The sequence below is a fragment of the Mustela nivalis genome (assembly GCF_964662115.1).
Source record: "Mustela nivalis genome assembly, chromosome: 8".
Lineage (NCBI taxonomy): Eukaryota > Metazoa > Chordata > Mammalia > Carnivora > Mustelidae > Mustela > Mustela nivalis.
In genome coordinates, this window is record NC_139027.1 from 128,790,117 (window position 1) to 128,816,558 (window position 26,442).

The 26,442-nt window shown below is 51.4% G+C and overlaps 1 protein-coding gene across 10 annotated transcripts in view; it reads left to right on the forward strand.

Moving 5' to 3' along the window:
* TOX2 (TOX high mobility group box family member 2) overlaps positions 1-26,442 on the forward strand; it is a gene marked incomplete at its 5' end in the record, with an annotated part of 130,263 nt that overhangs the window by 77,752 nt on the left and 26,069 nt on the right. For all 10 annotated transcript variants that reach the window (XR_014315326.1, XR_014315327.1, XR_014315328.1 and 7 more), the window contains one exon: positions 5,812-6,057. Coding sequence is in view for 6 of the 10 variants with exons in the window: in XM_082744664.1 (XP_082600790.1) it covers positions 5,812-6,057 (246 nt within the window). The remainder of the gene's footprint in view (positions 1-5,811; positions 6,058-26,442) is intronic.

Sequence of the window (26,442 nt, forward strand, 5' to 3'; positions counted from 1 at the left end):
GCGACACCTTCACTTCCTCAGCCTCATCTTCTTCACCTGCAAAATGGAGAGAATAGTCCTATGAGTTCTTTGCAGAACTGACGTGGGTTTGCCAGAGAACGTGCGTGGGAAAGCCGGCTCCAGCGGCCGGCGCACAGTGGGTGCTCCGTGAGAAGCAGCCACAGAGTGGGCGGTATTCCGGTGTCCTCCATTTGGGATTTGATCGCGTTCGAGGGAGGCATGTAGTGTTTGCATGTTTAGTTATTTTTAAGTGTGCTAATCACCTCTTTAAATGGATTGTCATAATTGTGTTATTCCAATATTTTGATGCAACAGATGCTTATTTTTGCAAAAGGCTTCTGGTTGGTTGGGCTGGTTCCAGTGTTTTGAGGTTTTCGTTTTTCAACAAAAGGAATGGACTTGTGTAGTCATTTAGCACTGTGTGCCAGCACCTGCTCTGGGAGCAGGGGGCGGGCAGGGTGGATGGCCCGGGAGGTGATGGTGGAGGGGCACAAGCCACAGGTGACTGAAGGACTTACATCTGTCGGGAGGGACAGGTACAGACACACCTAGGGGAGCTCTAAACCTAAAGTCTGGCACAGTCCCCATCTTGTGTACATTTACCATATTCTAACTGAGCACCTACTATGTGCCGGGCACTGTGCTAGGTGTTGATGATGAGACAGTCTTACCCCTGTCCTCCTGGAGCCTGGTATTGGGGGTGGGGGACACAAATAAAAGGTAATTAAAGAATCAAAAATAATTGCAGATGTATGGGAGCCTGGGGGGAGCCCAAACACGGGGCTGCTGTGGGGGAATAGGAGGAGGGGAGTCTTGCCGCAGGATGGGCAGGGCAGCTGGGGGAGGGAGGCTTCCTAGGACCCTGCTTTCTGGGATGATATGATGCCCGTGGCTGAGTCCCACCTAAAGCCAGTCATCCCCCAGCCCATCGTGGTAGTCAGGCTCAAGACATCATCCCACGGCACGCAGGCTTGGGGTGTGAGGAGTTCAGAATGCTCACGGTGAGGGTAACGAGTGCGTGAGCTGCTGTCTACTTGCTGTGTGTTCTTGGGGAAATTCCCTAATGTCTCTGAAACTCTGAGGAAGAGCAGCAGTGGCAACAATGACAGCCACCACCGAGGGGGATGACTCCGCACCAGGCAGTGTCCTGAGCAGCCCCCCTGTGTTGACTCACTTACTCTTTACAGCCGCCCTGAAGCACCTGCTGTACTGCCTGCCTCTCACAGATGAGGAAACGGAGGCAGAGAGGCAGAGAGGTGTGCCCAAAGTCACACTCCTCGTGTGTGGCGGAACCAGGATTCAAACCCAGACGCTCCGGTGCTCGACCACACACTGCACTCCTGTGCCTCAGGGACCAATTTCGCCCATGTCCAGGGCCGTCCCGGAGTGAGATGTATGCTCACGGTGTCCGCCCGGGGGCCTGGCTCACTCATCCGTTCAGCTAATTAGTTCTGAGCTTCTTCCTCTGTGCCAGGTTCTGGGAAGCAGAACCAACAAGGGCTGTCCTGGCAGGACTCACAGTGAACATTAAACAAATAATTATGCAAGCAGTTCATTAACCACACGTTCGGTGAGTGCTTCCGAGGGGAATGCAGAGCCTCCTGGGGCTGTGTAATGGGTTCTAACCCACTCTAGAGAGTAGCGGCAAAGTCATCCAAACCAGCCTGTTGCGGCGGGACCCATGGTAATGAGCCAGATGAAGGGAGGATGCGTGGTGAGCTAAGCATTCCCTCAGAGGGAACAGCCAGTGCGAGGACCTGGAGGCAGGCAAGGTCACTGGGTCTGAAGGGGTCGGGGGGCAGCCATTGAGGATGACAGGGCTGTGTCTGAGACTGTGGACTTTATCCTCAGGACAGCGGGGAGCGACGAAAGCCTGGTAAGTATGGAGTGGCGTGGTGAGGTGACCATCTTTCTAGAGACCACTCGGGCTACATGAAGGGGACGGATTTGGGGGGAGAAGAGCCCAAGAGCAGGGCAGAGGCTGTGGCGGTTGTCCAGGTAGCAGATGGTGTGGCTTGGACCAGGGTGGCGGTGGTGGGAATGGAGAGAGGTAGGTAGATTTAAAAGATAGTTCAGAGGAGTTCCACTGGATTTGAGGGGTGACCGAGGGCAAACCCCAAGTTGGTGTCTTTATTAGCTGCACGGAGGACCGGATGAGGGACCCAGGTGCAGGGGTGGGGTAGGGCAGTGTGGCTGCAGCTTTGCACACGCCGCCCTTGAGATGCTTGTGAGACCCCAGGTGGGAATATTGGGGCAGGAGAGGTGTTTCGATGCGCACCTCGGGAGCTCAGATGGTACCAAGACTGAAGGCGGAAATGTGGCTCCTAGATGGCAATTAAAACTGAGCTAGGGGAAGGGTGTAGGAAAGGAGGAGAGTCAGGACTGAGGCTGAGAACCTCCAGCAGGGAAGGGTGGGTAGAGAAGAGGAATTGGCATTGGAGAAGGAGAAGGGAGAGCCAGAAGGTGGGCAGTATGAGGCCGTGGATGCTAAAGGAGGGGCGTCCTCAAGAGGAAGGCAAGGAACCAGTTGGACCAACATCCCTGAGTGAAGTGTGGTTTGAAACAATCTGATTGGATCTGGAGCTGTGGAGGCCACTGGAAGGGGGGGGGTGGGCTTGGGGGTAGAGGAGGCAAGTCCCAGGGGGCTGTGTAGTGAGTGAGAGATGAAGAAGAGGGGCTGAGAGGTGAGGAAGACAGGGGAGGAGGTGGTGGCAGCTGGGGAGGAGTGAGGGGGTGTGCAAGCCCGGAGAGAGGTGAGCATGTTTCAGTGCCGAAGAGACTGGTCCAGTGGAGGGGGATGCGAGAGAGCCAGGAGCAAGAAGTGTTCATGGGATGTCCGAGGTCCTTGGACAGAGGGGGAAGGGGAGGGGGAAGGTCATTGGGTACGTGGACAGGGAGATCGGCTTTAGGAAGGAGGGATGGCTTTTTTGGCATCAAAAGAAGAGCAAGTTGGTACCAAATGTGGAAGTTTGTGGTTCTGGCATCAGAATGCTGCTAGGGTTATTTTCTGTTTTCCCTGGGAAGTCGAGGGTGATTGGTCATCTGCACTGGGCGAATGGGTAGAGAGGGTGCTGGAGAATGAGGAAAGAAGACAGGCTGGGGAGAACCGCCATGGAAATGAACAAGTTGAGGGAGAGTGGATCCCGGAGGCATGAAGACATCACACAGCTGGTAACCATGCTTTCTGGTGAAATGTGGCTGGAATTTTGCCCAGCTTTCTTGGTGAGGGTGAGAAGGGGTGGGTGGTTGGGTTCCTATCACTGTGGGGGTTTTACTAGCCAGGTGCCAGGCATGGAGGAGCAGAGGGAGGCATGGCGTGCTTTCTTTCCTCCACCCAGTTCTGATTACTTGGGGGGGTACTCTGTCCCCTTCTCCATCCTGCCTCCCTGTAGCTATCTTCGCCAAACCCTGTACCACTCATAGCCTTAACCCTCTAATTATACCAGTTGACTTGTGGGCACTTTGTCTTGGAGGAGATGAGCCTAAGGACAAAATTACACTAACACCCACATATGTGCACCAAAATGCATCAAAACTTGAAAAATCATTTTCATCCTCCCTAGGATGACCATGTTAAGATGTTTGAAGGGCTCTTTCTCTCTCTCTCTCTCGTTCTCACTCTTTCTTTCTACCTCCACCCTCCCCTGTTCTCCAGTAGAGACATACTAGTTCTTAAACATGGAGTGTTCAGAATGTATTTATTTTAAGGGAGGGTACTGGGTGCAGAGTGGAGAGTCTCAGTATGGAGGACTTGTGCCTGGAGACTCCTTGAAGACATTGCTGTGTTATGGGAGAAAGAGGTGGATTGGACCCAGTTTCCTCCTATTGTTGAACGTGCATGAAGCCTCTAGATCTTGATTTTCTGATCTGTCAACTGGAGATAAACACAGGATTCTTGGGATGCCTGGGTGGCTCAGTTGGTTGGACGACTGCCTTCGGCTCAGGTCATGATCCTGGAGTCCCGGGATCGAGTCCCGCATCAGGCTCCCAGCTCCATGGGGAGTCTGCTTCTCTCTCTGACCTTCTCCTCGTTAATGCTCTCTCTCACTGTCTCTCTCTCTCAAGTAAATAAATAAAATCTTTAAAAAAAAACAACAAAAAAACCCCCACAGGATTCTTTTAAGAATTAGAGATTAATTACACGTCAAGTATATCTTAATAAAGCCAGGAAAAAACGTTCAACCAGGGAACCCGGGAGCCATCCATGTCAAGGTAGACATGTGTCCCTAATACACTAGCCATATCTATAATGGCCTCCTGTGTTTCCCTAATTACAAATGTGTCTCTGATATGACCCAGGATGTGTCTCTAATTCCCCCAGTGTGTTCACCCTTGTGTGGATTATCTCTCTAATTCTCCAAGAGAGTCTACCAAGAACCAAGATTCCCAGGAGTTGTGTTACAGACAAGAACATGTATCTTCCTTTGCAGATAGTGTAAATTAGAGGAGGAGGGAGGGAACTGGAGTGAGATTTCTTTCTAACTATGTGACTTTGGGCAAGTAAATCCCCCTCTCTGGGTCTTAGTTTTTCTATCTATAAAATGGGCATAAAACAACAGAACCTCCTTCATAGGGATGTTGTAAGAATTAATTCATTAAATGTTTGTAAAGTGCTTACACTTGGCACATACTATGTGCTCACTAAATGCTAGATATTTATATTCCTTGATTGGGGAAAAAAAAAAAGGCTCAAGGAAATTGTTTTCCTTGATCGGGAGGGACTGAGTCTTCCTTGGGTCCCCTCTCCTGGTCATTCTTTTAACCTCAGGCACCAGCTGTGGGTCTTCCATTGAATTAGATTCAAATTCCAACAGATATTGATTCAAGAAATGCAAGGCTGTTTTAACCTTAGAAAAACCAAGTGAAGTGATATACCATGTTAACTGAATTAAAGGAGCAAAATCGCTCGAGCTTTCCCCTAGATGCGGGGAAAAGGAGTCCAATAAAAGCCAAACAACAACAACAAAGCACACACAATTGAAAGAAAAATGAACACCTTTTTGACAAACTAGCCATGTCTCATGCTGTTCCAGAACATCTGTAAGAACCTACGGTAGATATTGTACTTAGTGGTAAAACATTGAGATCTTTAAGGTAAGGAAGAAAGCAAGGCTGCCTGCTCTCGCCATTTCTATTGAGCATTGTGCTGGAGCTTCCTGGTCAGTGCAGTGAGTGGGGAAAGCAAACAAACAAGGATTGGAGAGGAAGGTGTCCAGTATGGCTCCTAGGTTGTGCTTCTAGGGGTGCCTTCGTAGCATTTACCAAGACGAGAAAGATCAGGACAGGACCCACGTGGGCTGGGTGTTCAGGGGACCCAAGGGGGAAGGTGTCCAACTGCTCTGGAAGACCACCAGGCAGGGAATCAGGATACTTCAGTCCATTCCCCACTCTTGGACTAACCATGGATGGGCTACTTTCCTTTTGGACCTGGATTCTCCTGTCTCTAAAATGGGTGGGTGTGGAAGACGGACTCATGGTGGGCTGCGGGGTCCAGACAGACGGACTCATGGTGGGCTGCGGGGTCCAGACCTGATGGAAAATGAAGAAGGTGGGAATAGGAGCGGGTCCCACTCTCCAGGGGGGCAGGTTTTTTATATAGACCCTCTAGTGGGAGGGCACACCCATCTGGAGATGGGACAGGAATCTAACCAAGTCATGGGGCCATCTTGACTGTCTCCCTTCCAGAGGAATCATCCCTTCTTTCCTTTGTCAAGAAGTTGTTACCATTTTGTTGCTATTATTGGTGCTATTAAGCATGTTCTTCAGTTGTAAGACACCGAGCCCCAACAACATGCCCTTTTGATGTTTTAGACCTACAGCAGCCAGAGCGAGAGCAACGAAGACTATGAGATCCCCCCGATAACACCTCCCAACCTCCCTGAGCCATCTCTCCTGCACCTGGGGGACCACGAAGCTGGCTACCACTCGCTGTGCCACAGCCTCACGCCCAACGGACTGCTCCCCGCCTACTCCTACCAGGCCATGGACCTCCCAGCCATCATGGTGTCCAACATGCTGGCCCAGGACAGCCACCTGCTGTCTGGCCAGCTGCCCACGGTGAGTCTGTCACATCCCTCCCCATGGTTCTGCTGGATACAGCAGGGAAGGGGGTTGAGAGGGGAGCAGAATGCCAGTGTTTTGATGAGGACCCTCTGCCTGTGTGCAGGGCGTGGGCTTGGATGTTTGCATGGGATCTGCCGAATATGAGGGGAGGGCATGGAGGGTAATTTACATCCTCACACAGGTAACTCCTGGAGCTCTGTCTGTAGTGTCTTGTTAGTACTTGTTTTACTGTTATTTGTAATAGTATAATCTCATCTTTATTTTTATTTTATGATGACTTTATTGAGATGTAATTCTCAAACCGTACAGTTCACCCATTTAAAGAGGACAACTCCCTAGATTTTACACAGGATTGTATGACTATCAGCTCAGTCCATTTTGGAACATCTTATAACCCCCCCACAACTCACAGCCCTAGGTAACCACTAATCTACTTCCTGTCTCTAGGTATTTTCCTATTCTGGACATTTCATATAAATAGAATCATAATGTTTTAAAAATGTTATACCTTGTTTCTTGTTTAAGCTGCCAGGGAGAAGGGTGATTGCTGAGTTAAAGTTTCAGGATAAGTAGAAAATGAGCAGGCAGGCTAGGACAGGAGAAGAACTTCCAAGTTGGAGGAATAGCATGTACAAAAGCAAGAGGCAGGAGGGCTTGTATCATTCTTGGGGACAGCATGGGGTTCATTCTCTTTGGAGGGCAGGAGAGAATGGACCTGGAGCCAGAGAGAGAGAGAGGGAGGTGAAAGGGGTAGCAGCACCTGGATCATAAGGGTCCTGAATCTTATGCTAAGGAGATACATGATTTCTTAGCATAATGGCTGGTTAGAACAATCAAGAGTATAGAAAATTAGTGGAACATTTTTTTGTGTAATAAAAAAAACCCCTTAAGGGAATTCTAGTACTTCTCCTGAATAACTATGGTCATTTTTGTTTGTATATAATATTATATACTATTCACAACTCTTAAGTTCATTCCTAAGTGACAGGAATACAACTTATTCTAGCTTAAGCAAAAAAGATGGAAGTATCCAGTGGATGAGGGGTTTCAGGTATGGCTGGATCCAGAAACCCTAGTAGCATCATGAGGGCCTTATCCCATGCCCATTTCCACACAGCAGGCATAATGGCTGCTGGCAACCCACATCTTCCCTGACATCTCTGGCAAGTGACAGTTTGGATCTTCTAGGGAGGACCATGATGGAGCATAGCTGGACCAACCAGCATTGTGTCCAGGAGGAAGCAATCTTCAATTTTGTCAGCTTGGGTCACAGACTCATCAGTGGTGGGGGAGGAGGGACTGCACAGCTGATTCCCTGTCGGTATTACATGGTGTTGGCTGGCTCATGTTTATCTCTGCAGACCATGCTCAGGGGCCACAGCCACGGGTGTGGCCCCATTTTAGCCGATACCTGGAGCCTTCAGACAGTGTGTACTGTAACCATTTAGACAGTGTTTTACTTACTGTTTACTCTTGTTACTACCAAATCTCCCTGCTTAAAAAAAAAAAAAAAAAAAAAGCTGAGGTCCCCTATGTATTTTTGTGAACTACATCACATTTTTTCCTTCTTTGAATCCAGGTAAGAAATAAAAAGTAGGAGGGACAGAGGGGAGAGGGAGGCAGCCAACTCAAGCTCCACATTTTATAACACTCCGGGTTGGACTAAAGTGCTCAGTGGAAACCGATACTCCATTTCTTGACGAATACTTTTCTCTGGGGCCCATCCACAATGCAGGCCCTTGGCTTCCTCTTCTCTAAGAGACCTGAAGATTCCAGAGCCGTACCGTTTTAATTCCACTTTGTTAGAAAGATGTGACTTAGCTGCCTGCCCAGCTCGTTGTTCACAAAAGGGTACTACTCCAGAGTGTCCCTGTTGGGGGCTTATGGTAACACAAGCCAGGGAAGGGCCAGCAGACCCCTCGGGCTGCCCCAGGGAAGGCTTGGAATACAAGGGCCTGTATGGCTGTGGTCCTAGGTTCTGGTCCTGCTGGCCTTTGGTGCCGATGGGCAGGAGAGATAGTGTGTGGGCTCTGGAGTCCCATGGACCTGCCTCGGGTCCTGGTCCTCCTCTGGAGCTTCATTCCCTTGTGTTGGGATCCTAACTGCACCCACCTCAAGACTACAGTGAAGTGTATTGGAGATAATATGTGCCAAGTCTTAGAAAAACGCCTGGCAGAGAGTATGGGATGATGGGTAATGAAAGTGAATTCCCACTGTAACCAAACAGGGATGTCTTTCCCATGAGTCTCATTTACCTAAAGGAACAGATTGCAGATACCTTTGTAGGGCCACCTGCTTATAATAGCTCTGATAATGACAAGGAATGTGGTCTGTATGTCAGAAATGACCTTCTGATCACTCCTCCTCGGGTATGTTTTGGTTGGGCTTGGTCCAAATAAGCACTTTGCAGTCATTTTCCAGATTTCTTTAAAACTAGCTCAGGGTAGAGATGCTTCACAAATTCAGATAGCTCTCATTCTTCCATTGATCAGGTGTCAAGGGCTCACTGAGTTTTATATTCCCTCGTTCTGTAACGAAAGAGAAGCCAAACTGTTTTATCCCGGGGAGGGCGACTGGACCAAATGGGAAACTCGATAAGCACACGTCCGTCATGTCCCTCTGTCAGGCCTCTCTGGTGAAGAGACACAAGTCGCCCTTAGAGACAAGTTTTTCAAGTTTGTCTGAGCAGTAGGAGGCAGGCGTGCGTCTGTGCGTGTGTGGACGTGCATCCCGAGGACGATGGTGGAATTGTGTGGCCACCTGCTAGGTGTCAAGTGCAGTGCGGACGGAGGACTTTACAAACTGTTTACACGCTGCTCCCGAGAACCGAGCGAGGCGGCTATCATGCCGTCGGAAAAACGGAGGCTCAGAGCAGGCAGGTGATTGTATTGGCTTCCGGCAGCTCTCGAGCAAATTGTTGCCAGTGCGGTATCTTGAAACGCCAGAAACCGGTTCTCTCTGAGCTCTGGAGGCTAGAGGTTGAAATCTGAATTGCTGGGCCCACATTAGGGTGTCAGGAGGGGTGACTTTCCTCCAGAAGCTCTGGGGAGGGTCCCTCCCTTGCTGCTTCTGGCTTCTAGAGGTGGCTGACATCCTAGCCCATGGCCACATCACTCTGACCTCACTTGGCCCTCTCTCTGTCCGTGCAGTCTCTTCTGCCTTTCTCATAAGGACACGTGTGATAACATTTAGGGTTAATCCAGGATATTTCATCCATCTCAAGAACCTTCATTTAATTACACCTGCGAAGACTTTCCCCTCAAATACAGGTTCCAGGAATTAGGACCTGACATTGTTGGGGGGCTGTTTTCAACCTACCGTGGTGATCCCCTGGACAGCACCTTTATGAAGAGCCTCCTAGGTCCCAGGCATGGTTCTGAGCCCTGGCTCTACGAGGCCCTCGAGGAATGCTGGTGCAGGCAAGAGGCAGGTGAAGGCTGCACTTCTGGAAAAGCAGCAAGTGCTCTCAAAGAATCCGGGCACGCTGCTGTGTGTGCCCAGAAGAGGCACCTTTAGGAAATGATGACCTGACACATAGTGGGTTCTAGAAACACGGCATGAGTAAATGAGTGAATGAATGTCACACAGTTCAAGCAGAACTTGAACCCAGCTCTCTCTGCTACTGTGCACCTCTCCGATTTACCAGGAGCTCGAGAGATGGAACAGCTGGGCCGCAGGGCCGCAGGTGGCCCCGAAGGTGCCCCGATGGCCAGCAGGTCACAGATGCTGTTTGCACAGATTGAGATGTGTCAGGGATGTCGTCCCTGGAGAGGTGGGTGAGGCCAGGGTGTCTGACAACCATCTCATTTGTGCCAAGCCCTTTTGGCTCTGGGCCCAGAGGCCACCGATTTCCTTCTGGTCCTCTGTCCCTGTCCCCTGGCAGTCGGCTTTTTTGCTTTTAAGGTATGGCCGCTGGCAGGAATCCTGTGCAGTATTGGAATTGGGCCCCTCTTACAAAATTAAATATGCTTAAAGCTTCTCCCTCGACTTCAGCGTCTTAACTGATTAAACATTCATTTCCAAGACAAAAAGAGTCAATTTAGTATGAAAGATACATTTTGCCGGTTTAATTTAAAGCACTGCACCTCCATCTGACCCCTATTTTCATAACTCAATAATTTTATCCTGTGTTGATTGTCTCATTTTGAGAGAGATATTGTATGTATAAATCAGTTTCTAAAATACCCAAAGAAACTAGAAGAGTGGAATTTATTAAGCAGCCTCTGTTAAGTCTGAAATAATTTATTTTGGAGTCGTCCTTGGGAAATGTTCGAGCTTATGGTCCCGGCATACCCAGGAGAAGAATTATCCTGGGAAGGGACAGTGCTGGATGTTGCCAGACAAGTCCCGGGGAATCTGTGCCTCCTGCCGGGTCAAAGAGAGCCCCAGGAGAGGCCCGAGAAGTAGAGGCGGGCCCGACAGTGGAGAGGAGTCCTGGCAGAGCTGTCCCCACGCCAGTCATCCGTTCTGGTGGGTTGGGAAGTCTGGGGTTTTCCCGAGCCCGGTGGGTCACTGGAGCTGGGTGGTGCCGTCTTGGGCCTCGGTTAGCACGGGTGTGGCGGGCAGCTGGCACTCAAGCACTCTCTCCCAGAGCTGACTATTGTTGGCTTTCTCTGGGACCTCCGACAAGTCGCTTCTCTCCCAGCCTCAGTTTGCGCATCTGTGGAATGGGGATTGGGATGCCAGTTCTGGCGAACTCATAGGTGGGAGAAGGGGAATAATCGCTCTGCCAGCCGTGACACGTGGGTGAGCACAAGGGTTTGAGTTTGAATAGACCCTCGGCTCCCACCTCCACCCGTGCCCCCAGCCCAGGGGGCTCAAGTCTTACCAATGTGGGTCAAATCCTGAGTGCTAGTTCTGGGTTCCTGTCCCATAGCTCTTGCTGGGAGGGGGCTAGGAGCCATGGCCCACGGACCCTATGCCAAGGGAACTGTCTTTCCAGGCTGGTGCCCTGGGGCAAGCTTTCGGGGAGGGAGCTGGGCAGTCCTCGTTGCCACTTCAACCCCTTGCTTTAGAGGTGGTTCCCGTGAGAGAGGCTGCAACGCTGGGTCAGGGCCTGGAGTGTGGGGCAGGGCTCAGGGCTGGGAGCAGGGCCTGTGTCCTGACTCTGGGGGGTCCTTGTTCAACTCCTCTCACACCTATCCCCCGGTCTTCCTCTTCTCTGCTCTTCTCTTCCAAACTCCTCCTCCTCCTCCCTTCCCAGTCATATCCCTCCTCCCCCTGGGAGATTTGGTCCACCTCTGTGTGATTCTCTCAAGCGGAGATGCAGGGTTTGCCCTCCTGAGTCTGGGGAAAAGGCACCAAAGCCAACCTCCCAAACTTGTCTGGATGACTGAGCTACAGCGGCAATGGAGGACCCCCGCCCCAACCCGACCTATTTGTTTTAATGTCCTTAATGCATTTAAGGTTTTTTGTTTGTTTGTTTTGGTTTATGATTGTTATCAGTTAGTGTTTGCTGTGTCATAAGCCACCTCAACACTTAGTGGCCTAAAGCAAGCGATGAACACTTACTATTTCTTAGGATTCTATGGGTCCGTAGGTCTTTTGATCTGGACTGGCTTGGCTGGGTCCTGGGGTCAACTTATGGTTTGTCCAGCACTGCCTGGTTGAGGATGAGCCTGTTCACATCCTGGCAGCTGACCTGATGTCAGCTGGGACCAATGGTTTCTCATCCCATGGTGGCCTTGGCCTGTTTACGAGGCACGGGTTTCCCGATAGCATCAAGGAAAGATAAGCCCCAGGATGCAACCACTTTCCCAACCTGGCCTTGTATCACTTTTGCTGATGTCCCTTTGGCCAAAGCCCCTTTGGCCATGCTTAGATTCAAGGAGCGAAGGAATAGGCCCCACCTGTTGAAGGGAGAAATGTCAGTGCCACGTTGCAGAAGAGTGTGGACGCAGGGCGGACAGGAATTCATGGCCATTTTCATAATCTATTGTGAAAGCATTTTGTTTTGCTTATGTGCTTTTGTTTTCTTGGCATTTAGTATCACCCGTGAGTTAGAAGCATGGGCTCTGGAGTTAAGCCGACCCAAGTTCAAAACCCAGCTGCACCATGGTCACCCTCGGCGCTGTGACTCACACTGAGGGGTTAATCCTCCATGAGCCTCAGTTTCCTCATCTGTAAAACGGAGGAAATGTTCCTTGCCTCGTAGGAACGCGTGAAGATTCAGTGATCAGAGGTAGGAAAAATGCTCAGCCCAGTGCCTGCCTCACAGTAGGCCCTCCTAATAAATACAGGCGGCTCTGTTATTCATTTTGCTGATGGGCTTTGGGTGGCTTCAGCCTCATATCTCCCTTTGTCCAGCCAGACTGCTGGGAGTCGGCTTTGTTGGGGCAGAACGTGGTCAGGCAGGCTCACCAGCCAGGGCCTGGGCCCGGAGGAGTGTGTCGAGAAAAGCAGGTTAGAGACTGAGGTGCAGGGCGCCGGGAGAGGGCCCCAGCTGCAGAGTGGGCTGGAGGGAAGTGTATTACCTCCACCAGGACCTCAGTCGGAGCCCAGAGCTTGGAAGCAGCTGAGAAGTGATGGTCCCACTGCCTGCCGAGAAGGCGAGAGCCTCCAACCCCACTTCTCCGGGCTGCTTGACCAGCAGCAGGAGCAAGGGGTTCCCGGAGATCCTGTGGCTTGGGCTTCTCCCCCGGGGCCCTGTGTTTATCTCGTTCCTCTCTGGGGGCGGGAACGGGGGGGGGGGGGTGCGGCTCTCACAACAGGCCCCTGAGGATCCTTAAGTGGGGAAACCAGATGCCCAAAGCCTTCTTTATATGCAGCTGAGTCCAGATGAAACTCCCATTCCTTGTTTTTTCAGAGGCAGTAAGCGAAAGAAATATGTCTTTTTACATTTTATAAAACTCAGAAAAATGGCTTTAAACAGCTTTTGCTCTCCTGCTATAATTATTTATTTTCAAACACTCCTGCAGGGGACCGCTCCGTTTTCTTATCCTGCACTCCCTTTTCTCATAAATGAACCATCACTTCAATAAATCATTATGAAAACAGAGACTAACACCAGCTCTGAAAGGTTGAAAGATTTATGTAACACATTTATGTTCCCCATTTTCTCATTCTGGTACTCGGCTGCAAAAGCTAAGCTAATAAAAGCCACTATTAATATTTCTTGTTGCCTAGCAACCCCAGAGCGGGAGTAATAGCTTCAGCTAGAAAAATAGATGACCGATAAGGAAAAATTCAATTCTTTTATTATCTCAGGGGGAAATGGCCTTTTACTGGAACATTATGATGTACGAGTGTGAAGTTGAACACAAAAGATTTTTGTGTGTGTTTGTTTTTCTATTTTTAATGAACATTATTTTACCTCCAGTAACTCTGTTAGAGCACTTTTGTTTTCCTCTACCCTCTCCTGCACACCCCCCACCCCCCGCCCACCCCATCCCTCATGCTTAATTTAGCAGCTATAGTAGTTAAGAAGCTGTCAGCGGTTTTTAGTTTAAAAATGGTTTTTGCAAAGGTTTATAACTCGGTCATAAAAATTCACTCCCTGTTAAAACTCAGGCCAGTGATAAGCCAACACACAGGCTAGTTCTCTGTGAACAGGCTCCCGTTTGTTGAGAGATAAGACTCGTGGTTTTCACGAAGAGAAAGGTCGGAAAAGAACAGAATGTGTTCTTTTCCGTGTCCCAGTTTTCTTTGGAACCCAGGGACACTGTCTCTTCTGAGAACTGTTTGCTCTAAAGTTTGAGGCACGTTCAAAGGGGAAAAGGAGGGGGCGTAGGCATGTTTTGAGTACCTGCTGTGTACAGACTTGGTCCCATGACCTCTCCCAGCAACCCGTTGGTATCCCCATGGTTCAGATGCAGAAACTGAGACTTACAGAGGCCAAGCCAACCAGCCCAAGGTAGTGTGATGCCACGATGTCTCACACCTCGGTGCTCTGTAGTGCAGGGTTTCTCAACCCAGCACTACGACATCTGGGTGGGGAAGTTCTCTGTAGGGGTGGGGAAAAAGCTGGCCTGGGCATTAAGGATGTCTGGCAGTGACCATGGCTTCCACTGCTATTCTTGGCCTCTGGTGGCATGCCACCGTCCATCAAAATCTCTCTCTCTCTCTCTCTCTCTCTCACACACACACACACACACACAATATGTCTCCAGTCAGTGCCAAATGTTTCCCGGGGGACAAAATCAGCCCTGGGTGAGGACCCCTGCCTGCTGTTGTTTCTTCTGTTTGGAAGGTTCTTCCCCTTTGTCAACCTGCTGAACTCCTTTTCCTGTGTGAGGACCCAGTTCAGAAGTCACCTTCTCTTTGAGGCTGTCGGGATCCTCTGGGCTGGGAATGGAGTGAGACAAGCGAGGCACTTGTCTTCAATCTAAATATTTGAGGGAGCACCAAAAACCTCAGTAATCAAGATAAACGGTGTCTTACTGAGATTTTTTTTTTAAATCAAAATTACCACACACACACACACAAAAACCATGATGAGCAGTATATGAAAAGTACAAATGAAGGTGGGAGCAGCCTGAGTTCACGGAGGCAGGTGGCCGTCCATTCAGAGGTCCGTCTGCGCTGCCAGCCTGGGACAGCCTCGGAGAAGCCTGGGTCTGTGCTCACGCCTTTCTCTGGCACCAGCCTCTGGCAAAGGACCTCCTTAGCGGATCACCCTCCGTGTCTGTTTATTGACCGAATGAATGGGAGGAGAGAGATTACACGTCCAGGGTCACATCCTGAGTAGAAGGGTGGAGTTGGAACTTGAACCAGAGCCTCTGACTCCGAGCTCCGTGCTCTCCGCACCCTCCAGGCTGTGCACAGGTGAATGGAGGTTGCCCCGAAGAGGGAAACCTGAGCCACCGGGGATTCGAAGATGCCCCGGAAGGGCTCACAGCCTGGGGGAGGGGCCGGGTCACAGCAGCCATGATCTTCGCGTGGTGTCCTCCTGCCTCGTCCCGTGGCTCTCATTTCAGCCTCACTGCCCCCTCGGCAGGTGGGAGCTGGCGGCTTTCTGATGCAGACCGTGTCCAAGAATGGAACCACGAAGGCCAGCCCCTGGGCACGCTGTGTGAGCTCACTGTGGTCGGAGAGGCCTTATCTTCGCCTTCGGAGAGCAAAGACCACGTCTGGTTTGACCCCATCTCCTCTTGGCAAACTTTTCTCCTACGCAGTGGCTGAATTATCTCTGACTGTAGTCTGCTAGCATTTAGTTAGCTCTGATGATGTGTTTGGCACCCGCCTAAGCCCTTTCCGTTTGGTATCTCGTTTCATCTTTCACCCGAGAAGGAGGTACGCTTAGTGTTGCCGCGTTACAGAGGAAGAAACCAAGGCACAGAGAGGCGAATCACTTGGCTACGCAGCTGTCAGTGGTAGCACCGCGCTTCGAACATGGGCTGACTCCCATGTATTCCAGTACCTAAACTATACAGCCTTTAAAGGAGTGGGTGCATGAATAAAGGAGTGAGCGAGGGAGTGGACCAGCCGGGATTGAGACCCGCGCTCGGAATTCGGCTCCGAGTCAAGCCATTCCTGTCCTCAAGGAAGCATAGCACGAAGTAGGAAGGGTTAGGGTTAGGAACAAGGAACAGGTGAATACTGGGGAGTTCAGAGGAGAGTAGTAGCAGGAAAGACTCCCTGGAGGAGGTGGCATTGGGGCTGGGCCCTAGGGGCCAGAGAACAGCAGCAGAAGCCGGAAAAGAGGAAACTTCACACCTGTCCAGACTTCCTTGTTCACACCCAGTCGCCACCCCTTCCACTGGGATTGTCCGTGATGTTTTATGATCGCTCAGGTGCCCTCTGGTGGCCATCCTCGCCAGCCCCCGCCAGGCTCCTAATCGGAGCCGTGACCCTCTGGCCGCAGCGGTGCAAGGGTCAGGCATTTAACTTCCATTCTGGGCGAGATGCCAAGCCTGGCAGACCCCCCTCTCCCTCGGAGACCTGCTCGCGAGTCAGGAGGGAGAATTCAGGGAAAATCACAGCAGCATCCGTCAGCGGCAGCTTCGACATTAGCCGGCATAATGGCCCTCTCCTCCGAGTGCATATTCAGCACCATGTTTGGGAAAATGAGCTTTTAATGTACCGTCGGCGTTGCTGGGAACCAATCTCTGGCTCCGCGGAATGTCTGCAGCACATAAACTTGAGATCTATTGGAGTCATTTTCCCCCTGCTCTGGCTGGATCATAAAAAGTCAGTCTCCTGCGCGCGCTCTCTCTCATCTTGTGGCTTTGTCCATTTAGAGCTCGGAATCTTTAGAAAAGGCAGCAAGACAAATAAAACTCATCTAAATATTAAGGCTCTGGAGGAGAGCGTCCGTGCACTGTGGAAGCCGCGCAGCCGAGAGCATCTGGACGAGAAGCGTCCGCGGGAGAGTTCAGCGCACGAGTGGGGCTGGGCTGGACTGTGGCTGCCACTGGGATGGGGCCTCCTAGTGCCTGGGCAATAGGGCTTCACGGGACCCTGCCGGCCCCAGGGTCCCTGTTCTGCCCTGCTGGGTGCTCTGGGGTGTTACTCGCCCTCTCTGAGCCTCAAGTAGTTGGGGGCTGATGCTGTCTACCCCGCAGGGTCGTTGTTAGAGTCAGACGTGCTCATAAAATGCTGGTGCGCAGCTTTGCATGTGGTTTGGAGCAGGGTCTGAGACGGGTTTGTCAAGCGACTGGCAGACCGACTGAGTAACAAATGTGGCCCGTATCAACACTCCCCAGACTGTGCAGTGCTGCCTCTGTCGTCATTGGCCGGTAAGCCGGGTGGGTTCTCTAACCGCCTTATCTAACCTTCCTGTCCATCTTGGAGGGAGACAGAATTATCCTCATTTTTACAGATGTGTCCCTGAGACTCAGAGGGCAAGTGGCTTGTCTGAAGACACACAGACAGGAAGTGGCAGAGGCAGGATGAGACCATCGTTCCCTTGACCCCAAGTATTTTGTGCCCTCAGTGTTGTACAGAAGCGTCTCTTGCAGGGCGCCTGGGTGGCTCAGTGGGTTAAGTGTCTGCCTTCGGCTTAGCTCATGAACTCGGGGTCCTGAGATCGAGTCCCATATGGGGCTCCCTGCTTCTCCCTCTCCCTCTGCCCTTTCCCCTTGCTTGTACTCTCTCTCTCTCCCTCTCAAAGAAAGAAAGAAAGAAGAAAGGAAGGAAGGGAGGAAGGAAGAGAGAGAGAGAGGAAGGAAGAAAGAAGCACCTCCTGCCCCAGGCCCAGCCCCGGACCTCTGGACTGGGGGCTGGGCTCTCACCCCTGGCAGTCCAGCCAGTGAGGGAAGGTCAGAGCTCTCCCCTGAGACAGAGTAGGAGGAGGGACAAAAATGGCCCCAGTGGCCCTTTCTCCAAACTCTTGGTAACAAGGCCAAAGGAGAGGAACTTGCGGGAGAGTCGTTACAGCCTGTCGTTGGGCTGGGTCTGTCCCATGGAGCCGGGGGCCTGTGATGTTGGAGCCTTGAGGCATCTCTTTCGGATAAGCCAGGGGCCGAGGGCACTTCTTTAAGGGGGCAGCTGTGTGCGAACCTTTGACATTCAGTACATCCAAAAGTCCATCTGCCTGGGTTCAGGCAGCCTCTGTGTCTGTAATGAGTTCCCAGTAGGACCAACATCCCCTGGGCACTTGTCAGCGGTGTGGATTCTCAGGCCCCAACATAGCCCCTCAGCCTGTGTTTAACCAACCCCCTCCCTCCCAGGGGATCGTGATGCCGCCGAGCAGCCCTGGACCGCATCAGCCTCAGTGGGTGACCAAGTTCTCCATCGTTTTAGGGTACGCAGGACCGTCGCTTCTCTCTCAGTTTGCCTTGAGGATTGTGGCATGCCTGTGATGGTTGCAAACCCATTTTGCCAGAGGAAGGAGAGCCCACACCTCTGCGGTGCTTCCAGACTCTGTCCAGCCCTTTACACCCCCCACTGGCTCAGGCCTTGAAGCAGACCCTTGGCATGAGGGCCATGCCCAGCCTGGATCTGAAGGCCTCCAGGCCAGATCTTAGATTGTAGAATGCCCCATCCCTGTGAGGTTCTTGGGCCCCCACAGAAGTAGAAACAAAACACAGTAGGGGCGAAGAAAGGGGAACCCAGGGCAGGGAGATCACAGGAACCTCCATGCAACCAGGAGGTCAGGCTCTGCCAGTTGCTTATGGGGGACCCTGTGTGCTGGGTACGGGGCGGTCAGTGAAACCTGTTCTTGGAGACCAGGAGACACTGGAGTGTGAGCAGCCACACAAACAGACTCAAGCTAGACACCACCAGCACTGGCAACAGCTGGACAAGATGAATGGGGGTCTGGGTCAAAGGATGCAGCAAAACATGCCCTCCTGCTACTATCCAGGACCAAAGGGTCAGCCTGAGACAACCACTCCCCCATCCCACAGGACTCCTCCCTTGGGAACCCCAGACCTTAGCCCCTACACCCTTGCACATAAGACCCCTCCTCCCTACTCCCTTTTACCTATTTTGTGAACTTGACATATCCATCCTTGCGGTGCCCCTGCTGAGGAGGTGCAGAATTCCAGCAACAAACTGGCAGCACCCTCCTCTGCCTATCTCCACCGTTGTGACCTCGGTCAGACTGGAATGGAGCTGTGCCTTCCCATAGCCCTCCGTGTGGCAGGGGACAGGCTCACGGTGCCCCCAACACATGGTGGAAGCCTGCCACCCAAGAAGGCGTTCACAGTGCAAGTGACCAGTGGCCAGCCAATGACACTGGGGACAAAGCTGTCTTCTGGGCATAGGGGATTTGCCTCTGCTGTGGCCGTTTAGTCTAGACACGCACACCATGTCTCTGTGTCCACTGCCCACTGCTCTGCTGAAAGAAGGTTAGCACTTTGCCAGAATTAATACCACTGGCTTTGGACCTCAAGAGGAGTGGATTTAAATCTGAGTGCCTCCAGCCGCCTGCCACGTTGAGCGAGCTCCCCACCGCCTCTGAACTTTAGTTTTCTTACGTGTAAAATGGATATGTTAATAATTCTTACCGTGTGGAGCTGTTTTGATAATTAAATGCTATAATGCTTATAAAATGCTCAGCTTGATAGCCATAACAATGCTATTAGTCTCCACGCGCTTCGTGTATGCGCTGCCTCTGCTTTTCTTCCCCGCCCACCCACACGGAGAACTCTGCAGCCTTTCTAGATCTCCCAAGGAATCCACGTGCCCAGGTATTGGTGGACAAAGTGGGCTCCCTGGGGGTCGGATGGGGATGCCCACCACGGACAGTGGCCCCACGGATACTGCGATGACCTCTTTCTCCTGTCCCTGCCCGCACGGCAGACTCAGGGTTGGGCCCCCCTCTGTTCTGTCTGCCCCTGTGCTCCCCTCAGCCTCTGCGTCTCCCTCCCAGGCCTACAGATCCAGAGGCCCCGCTGAAGTCAGCTGAACGGAGGCTCCTCCTTCCACAGCACCTGAGTTCCTTAGAGGTTAGGTTAGGGCCCTCTGATTTGAACTGAGCATCCCTGGGGTCACCCTGCACCCCAAGCGGGGCACAGCACATTTCTCAACCCCAGAGGAGTACAGTTTTCTCCCACAAAGGGATTCTGGTGGCATTAGTGGGAATCCACCAAGACGCAGCCCTAGACAGGATCAGGCAGGTAAGAGATTTGTTGAGAGGGAGAAAGAGAAGGTGGGAGGTGGGGGGGTGCAGGGCTGACGCCTGTGGAAGGAGGGGAGAAAGGAGGGGGCTGGGTATGAAGAATCTTGGACGGGGCACAGTTCCCAGAACGGTCCGGCCAGGCCAGTGGGGAGTTCTCAGACCAGTGTCGCCCCCTGGAGGAGATGTGTGCTGCCTCAGTATCCCCATGTGCTCAGTTGCCAGGGGTCGCCTCAGCGAGAGCCTGTTCATGGAGCCGGTGGGGGGGGTTGGGGGGGCAGTGACTGGGGCTCAGAGGGCTGACCAGTGCATTCTGTGGCCCCTTGTGCCACACAGGTCTGATTCTCCATGGCTCCCTGGGCCCCTGGTTCTGAAGGAAACTCAGTGGAGCAAATGACAGCTCCCCTCTCCGTCAGCTGTCCCCTCGAGGGAGCTGGCGGCTTCTGCGTCTCACCTGCTCTGGAAAGGTCTGAGTCCTTGGCACTCGTTCAAGCTCGCTGCATCTGTGCGTTCACAGTGGCAATGGGGAAGGGAGCGGCAGGAAGCACCCCGGGGGGTCACCTGGGTTACATGTGTGTTACACAGTCCGTCCCCCCGAGTGACAGCCACCCCCCCCCATCAGGACGGATCCTCCTGCAGCGACGGTGAGTCCTCTTCTCCCCTGCTGCCCCCCAAGGACCCTGGCAGCGGCCATACCTGCTGTGTCCTGTGGCAAGCATGCACCCCTTGGGGGGACCCGGTCCTCCAACCCAGCCTGACCCAGCATCGCAGAGTCCGGAGGCACCAGATCCCGTGGCGGGGGTGGGGGGGTCTCTGGAAGTGATAATGCCCGGGGCCACTTCTGCTGCCACTCCTCGGTTCCCGGATTCGTGTACTCTTCACAGAACCACATGGAGGTCTCCAGTGCGATGCCCATACCGCACCACGGAGGACCGTACCCCATCCTTTCGGTGTTTCCCCGCTAGGGCTTTGCCCCTTTAGAAAGCCCTGCCAGCATCCCGTGAGGGTGCTGGCTTCTGGCCGGTGACGTGTGCTATGGCCAGGAGACCCTTCTGACGAGGGTCTGTTCCCACACCCGTCTCTACGAGTGGGCCATCAGTGGTGTACCGTGTCATGCGGGATTCTGTGCCCGTGGACCGGGCTTTCTGTCTGCCCCCAGGGAGCAGTTCAGGCTAAAGTCCTGCAGACAGGAGAGGCCAGCCATGCCCAGAATGTCTCTCCTTGGGAGGATGCACTGCGGGCTCGTCTGCGGGGGAAAGGGCCCAGGTAGACTAACCATCCAGGGTCTGGTCGTTCCCCTCAAGGAATAAGGTCACGTGTGGGGCTCGGTGTTGGTCTCTGTTGTTGACGGGGTGGACATTCAGAGGCAGCAGCAGCTAAATCGGCCTTGGCGAGGGGGAGTTCTTGTCACCCGGGCCAAAAAGAGCCTCCATGTTTGCCACCTGGGCCACTCCATCCAGGAGCCCAGGGGGTGGTTGGTGGTAATGGCTGGCTGAAGGCAATGGGCCGAACCATTCTGTCCACTTGATCGTTCAGTGCCTCTCCTATGATGGATGCCTTCTGGCTGGCAAAACGTGGTTCAGAAATCACACTTCATGCTCACTCTTCTATCTCCATCCATACACCCCTCCCCCAGACGCGCTGGTCTCCAAGCTCACATTTCTCTTCCTTCTAGACCCTGACCGGCCGCCAGGCCCTTGGCTGCCGCTGTGAATCTGGATATAATCCATCCTCATTATTGGCGGATTTCTCTATTTGCCACTTCATCTACGAGCTAAAATTTATTTCTGACCCCGAAATCAATACTCACGGAGTGTTCACGGTCATCTGCAGACACGCACAAAACGGCAGGAAATTCACGTCACTCCACCTGCACCTTCCCAGCTGGGGTCAAACAAGGCAGGGCTGGGCCTTCTTGCTTCTGTTTTCTTCCCATCAACAAGGATTTATCTTGCAGTTTGTGCAGTGCCACATTTTTCTTGCACTTTGTGGCTCATTTCACCATTTAAAGTGGTCCCCAGGCAAGGGGCTGACAGGCTGCCTGGTGCTTCTAAACTCAAGAGATGCCTCACAGAGAAAATAGGTGTGCTCAGGCACGAGTTAACCGTGCCTTGAACTCAATGCTAGTAAGTCAACTATCTATCAAACAAGGTGTTTGTAAACAGAAACACACATAAAACAAAGTCGTATATTGATTGGTGGATGTAAATGTGGTGACCGGAGGCTCCCAGGAACCTAGCCCTGTATTTCCCCTAGGAGCAGTGAGTGGTTCCACGCTCGCTAATCAGAACCCAGAACTGTGAAGGATGAGAACTGAGTGTGGTCTCACCTGCTCCTTCTTCCGCACAAAGTGGGTGATCAGAGACAGGGCTCACAGCCCCACCTGCTGGGAACATCATTCTGATCTGTTCCTTTTTTTCTTTTCTTTTCTTTTTTTAAGAGAGAGAGCGCGAGAGCCCATGCAGTGTCGGAGGGGCAGAGGGAGAGAGAATCCCAAGCAGGCTCAACGCCCAGCACGGAGCCTGATGGCAGTCTTGATCTCACAACTCTGAGATCATGACCTGAGGCAAAATCAAGAGTTAGATGTTTAACCTACTGAGCCACTCAGGTGCCACCCACTTTTTGGCTCATACCCACATGGGGAACTGACCCATCTGTGAAAATTGTACTTAGGCCTTTCCTTCTTGTTTTGGCGGGTGGTTCAAGACCTCTTCCATTTATCAGATGTCTACTGAGTATATACCGAGATGATCATATAGTTTTTCTTCCTTAGTATGTTGGGGTGTGATGAATTTTGTTAATAGATTTCTCAGTATTAATATATTCTACTTGGTTATGATATGCATGTATTACACATATTTAAACATATGTATTTATTTATTTATTTTTTATTTTTTATTTTTTATAAACATATATTTTTATCCCCAGGGGTACAGGTCTGTGAATCACCAGGTTTACACACTTCACAGCACTCACCAAAGCACATACCCTCCCCAATGTCCATAATCCCACCCCCCTTCTCCCAACCCCCCTCCCCCTGCAACCCTCAGTTTGTTTTGTGAGATTAAGAGTCACTTATGGTTTGTCTCCCTCCCATTCCCATCTTGTTTCATTGATTCTTCTTCTACCCACTTAAGCCCCCATGATCACATGATCTCCCTGATATGAGAAAGTAGTTATTAATTTTTTTAATGTGAGGCTGGATCTAAGGCACTATTATTTTACTTAAGGTTTTTCTTTTACATTTTTGGAGCCCACGGAGGGGCTCCAACTCACGACTGTGAGATCAAGACCTGAGCCGAGATCAAGACACAGACAGACATAGACATTTAACTGACTGAGCCACCCAGGCACCCCATCTTTTACATTTTTTTATAGTGACTGGATCTGTAGTTTTCTTTATAGGGGATAGTTTTCTCTTAGTTCTGAGTTAAAATACAGATCGTACTATAATCTGTACAATCATCATAGAGGTCATACCATCTTCATAAAATGAGTAGTTCATTACGTGGAGATCTGTAGACTTATTACCATTGAATTACATGTAGTGTCATCTTATAATTTTTATGGCCTTTGTACCTGTAATTACATCCCATTCATATTCCTAAATTTGTATATTGTAGTTTTTCTCTTTTCTCATGCTCATCTGTATGGGGGGCTCATTCATGTTACTGGTTTCTCTACTTCGTTTCATTCATTTTATTCAGAGAACCAACCATTATGTTTTAATTCCATTACTTTTTTTTCTTGATGTATTCATTTCCCCTTTTACATCTATTAGTTCCTCTCTGTCTGTAGATGTTTCAATTTTTTTACTTTAGATTCTTGACTTCATTTACTTTTCTTAATTATTGCTTAATGATTAAAAGGTTGGTGGCTTTACATTTTTTCTGAGTATGGCTTTGGCTGTATCCTATCCTAAATTTGAATTGAGATATTCTTACATATTCTTCTTCCAAAAAACAAATTTATTGATTTTTATAAAAATGGCACATGGTTTATTGTAAAAAAAAAAATACATACTAACACAAAGAAGAAAGAAAAGATCATTAAACTGCCCCATCCACAAATAACTATTATTAACCCAACCATTTGTTGATTAGGTATCTTTTTGTCATATCTTTGCACATGACACACATACAATTTACATAAATAAGATATAATATGGGTCCTTCTCCTGGACTTTGTGGTGTGTTCTATTGGAGCTGCTCTGTGTGGCCTGACGATTTACTGCAGCAGTAGCTAGGGGACGCATTTCCATGCCCAAAGTTGCAAACCACACTCTTGTGTTTAGTGGCATCTTGTGTTTAGTAACATTCCGTCCTGTGGCTGTTCCACTGTGAACGCAAACGATGCTCTTAGTGGCCTTGAGGCTGTTTCTGACTTTTCTCAAATGTAAAACTGTCTTGAGATGGGTCCCTTTCAACATCGTGGAAATGGTTTTTGGAGCGTGTGGTCTCAGAGAGGGAGGAAAAGAGAGCTGTACCCCAAGCAAACTTCTTGGTCCTCTGAGCCGCCATCTTCTCTGTAAACAACGGGAGGCATCATGGTGCCCACCTCATAGGAGGGATATGAGAATAAGTGAGGGGCCATTTGTGGAAGCTTCAAAACTATTTACAGGTTGTAAGGGCCCTAAAACTCACCCCAAGACGAGGGGACACAGAGTCCTGTGACCTGGCCATGGAGGGGCAGGAACTCTGATTTTTAAAGGTTGAGCTGGCCTGGGTTGCAAAACAACCCAGATGTCCCTGCTCCCCCTCCGCTGGTTACTCTGTGGCAGCATAGGCAGTGGGAACAGCCCCAGAACTCTGAGCCCCGTCTGTGCCTTGGATGTGCTGTGTTACCTGAGGGCCAGTCCTTGCCCTCTCTGGGCCTCCCCTCCCTGGACCCGCCCAGCCTGACCTGCAGCTCTTCTGAGAAAGGGTGTCGGACGCTTGGCCGGCGCCCTCCAGCCCCTCCCAGGCATTTCAATCTTGGCTTAACCAGGGACTTCAACAGGCAATGCTTTTCTCGAGAGTTCATAAAAACATGTAAACACGGATGAGGATACAAAATATTGAGCAGCAAGGCAGTAAAACACGCCAGTGTTTGTTGTGTTAATTGAATATTCATGAGCTGACTGTTTAAATTACAGTTCACAACTGTTGCAGGGCCTGATGAATAATTTAAACGAGGGTGGCCAAAGAGATTTCAACACCGCATTAGCAAACTGCTCAGGATCAGCTACAGAGAATTTATAATTAGCTTGGAATATCCTATAATAAATTCTTTGGAAAGATGGTTTTAATTAGCACATGTGCTAATTCAGAATGTAGAACGTTCAGCGTAAAGGAGGAGGGGTGAGTAACCCTTCTGTCTCCTTGTGCCTCCCTCTCCTGTGGGTCCCAGCCACCTGCAATCTTTGAGCCACGCTGAGCCTGCCTCCTGAGTCACCCCGACCGCACTGCCCCGGTGTCCTGCCCGCTGCCCCAGCCCAGCTCAGATCTCCCCCGTCATGGCTTGGGCTGCCTCTGAAGCCTGTGAGCAGGTTTCCATGCTTCCGTCTCTCCCCTGCTGGTTCATTCATGGGCTGGTGCCCTTCCACTGGGGCAACTGGTATACCTTTCTGAAATGCAAATCTGATGCCACTTCTGCCCCTTTTAGAGCCCCTCCATTGAGGAAGCCCAGAAGGTGAAGTGGCTGGTCAAGGTCATCCAGGTCATTCAGGATAAGGTCTTCTCACCCAGAGCATGCCAGGACCACCTGACTCCAGCCAGGCTCTAGACTTAGAGCAACGGTATGGAACAGCATAAGCGAAGGCCAAGAGGCAGGACTGCCAGTAGGGAGCAGAGGAGGCTTGAAGGAACGGGGGCCCAGGTGGGCATGACTCCACTGTTGGAGAGGGACGAGCAGGAGGCAGCTCCCATGCAGGGGCTGGGTATCAATTGGGCTGGCCTGGAGCTTGGGAAGGCTGCCACTCTGGGGCCCAGAGCACCCAGGCCTACCCGGCTCATTCCCTCCACGTTTCCTGGGGGCCTGCTGTGTGCCACACCTGGGGCTAGACATTGGGGAAACAGCCCTGAGCAAAGCGGCCACAGTCCCTGGTTCATGGCTGGAGCACACAGCCAGGATCAGGCACACAGGCAGGGAAGGTGTAATCACAACCATGGCAAGGCCAGTGGGGGAAAAAAAAAATAACAAGGAGTACAGGGTCTTTAGGGGACACTGGTGTAGTTAGGAGAGCCAGTGAAGGGCTGGAGGCGTGACATTTGAGCTGAGTCCTGAAAAGGGAGTAGGGTCCAGGGAGGCAAACAAGGCTGCTGGCACAGGGAGCTGGACTAGCAGGGCGTTACACCAGAGGGAGGTGCTGGGGCTCGGGGTCTAGCAGGGCCACTGGCAGTAGCCTGGCTTGGGGGTTGGACTGGTAATGGGAAAGGGGCGTCTGTCCCTGGGGAGCTACTGCTGGAAGGCAAGAATCCCCTTTTCTGATCCCAAACCCTGGCTCCAATGCTTAAGGCTATAAGACCTTGAGCAAGACACGAGGCATTTCTCAGCCTTGTTCTACTCGGCTCACTCCGGCACTCTTCATTCATTCCCTCAACTTTGATGGAGCCCCTCCTGCGTACCAGCCGTCTCTCAAGCCATGAGCCGATGACAGTCCTGATCCGCGGAGTTTACATTCCAGTGTGGTAGACGACGAGATAAGGAAATAAAACACAGCCTTCCCGCCACAAGGTGCGCCCCTGCAGAATGTAGCTCGGCCCTAGTGTTGCTGGCCCTGAAGATCAAGTTCAGGAAGGCAGAGGCTTTACAGCCCGGACAGGTTGTCTTGGTAATCAGCTCCCTGTGTCCAAGGGCACTGGCTCCATCTCTCAGTGCTCTCCTGTCTATTACATCTG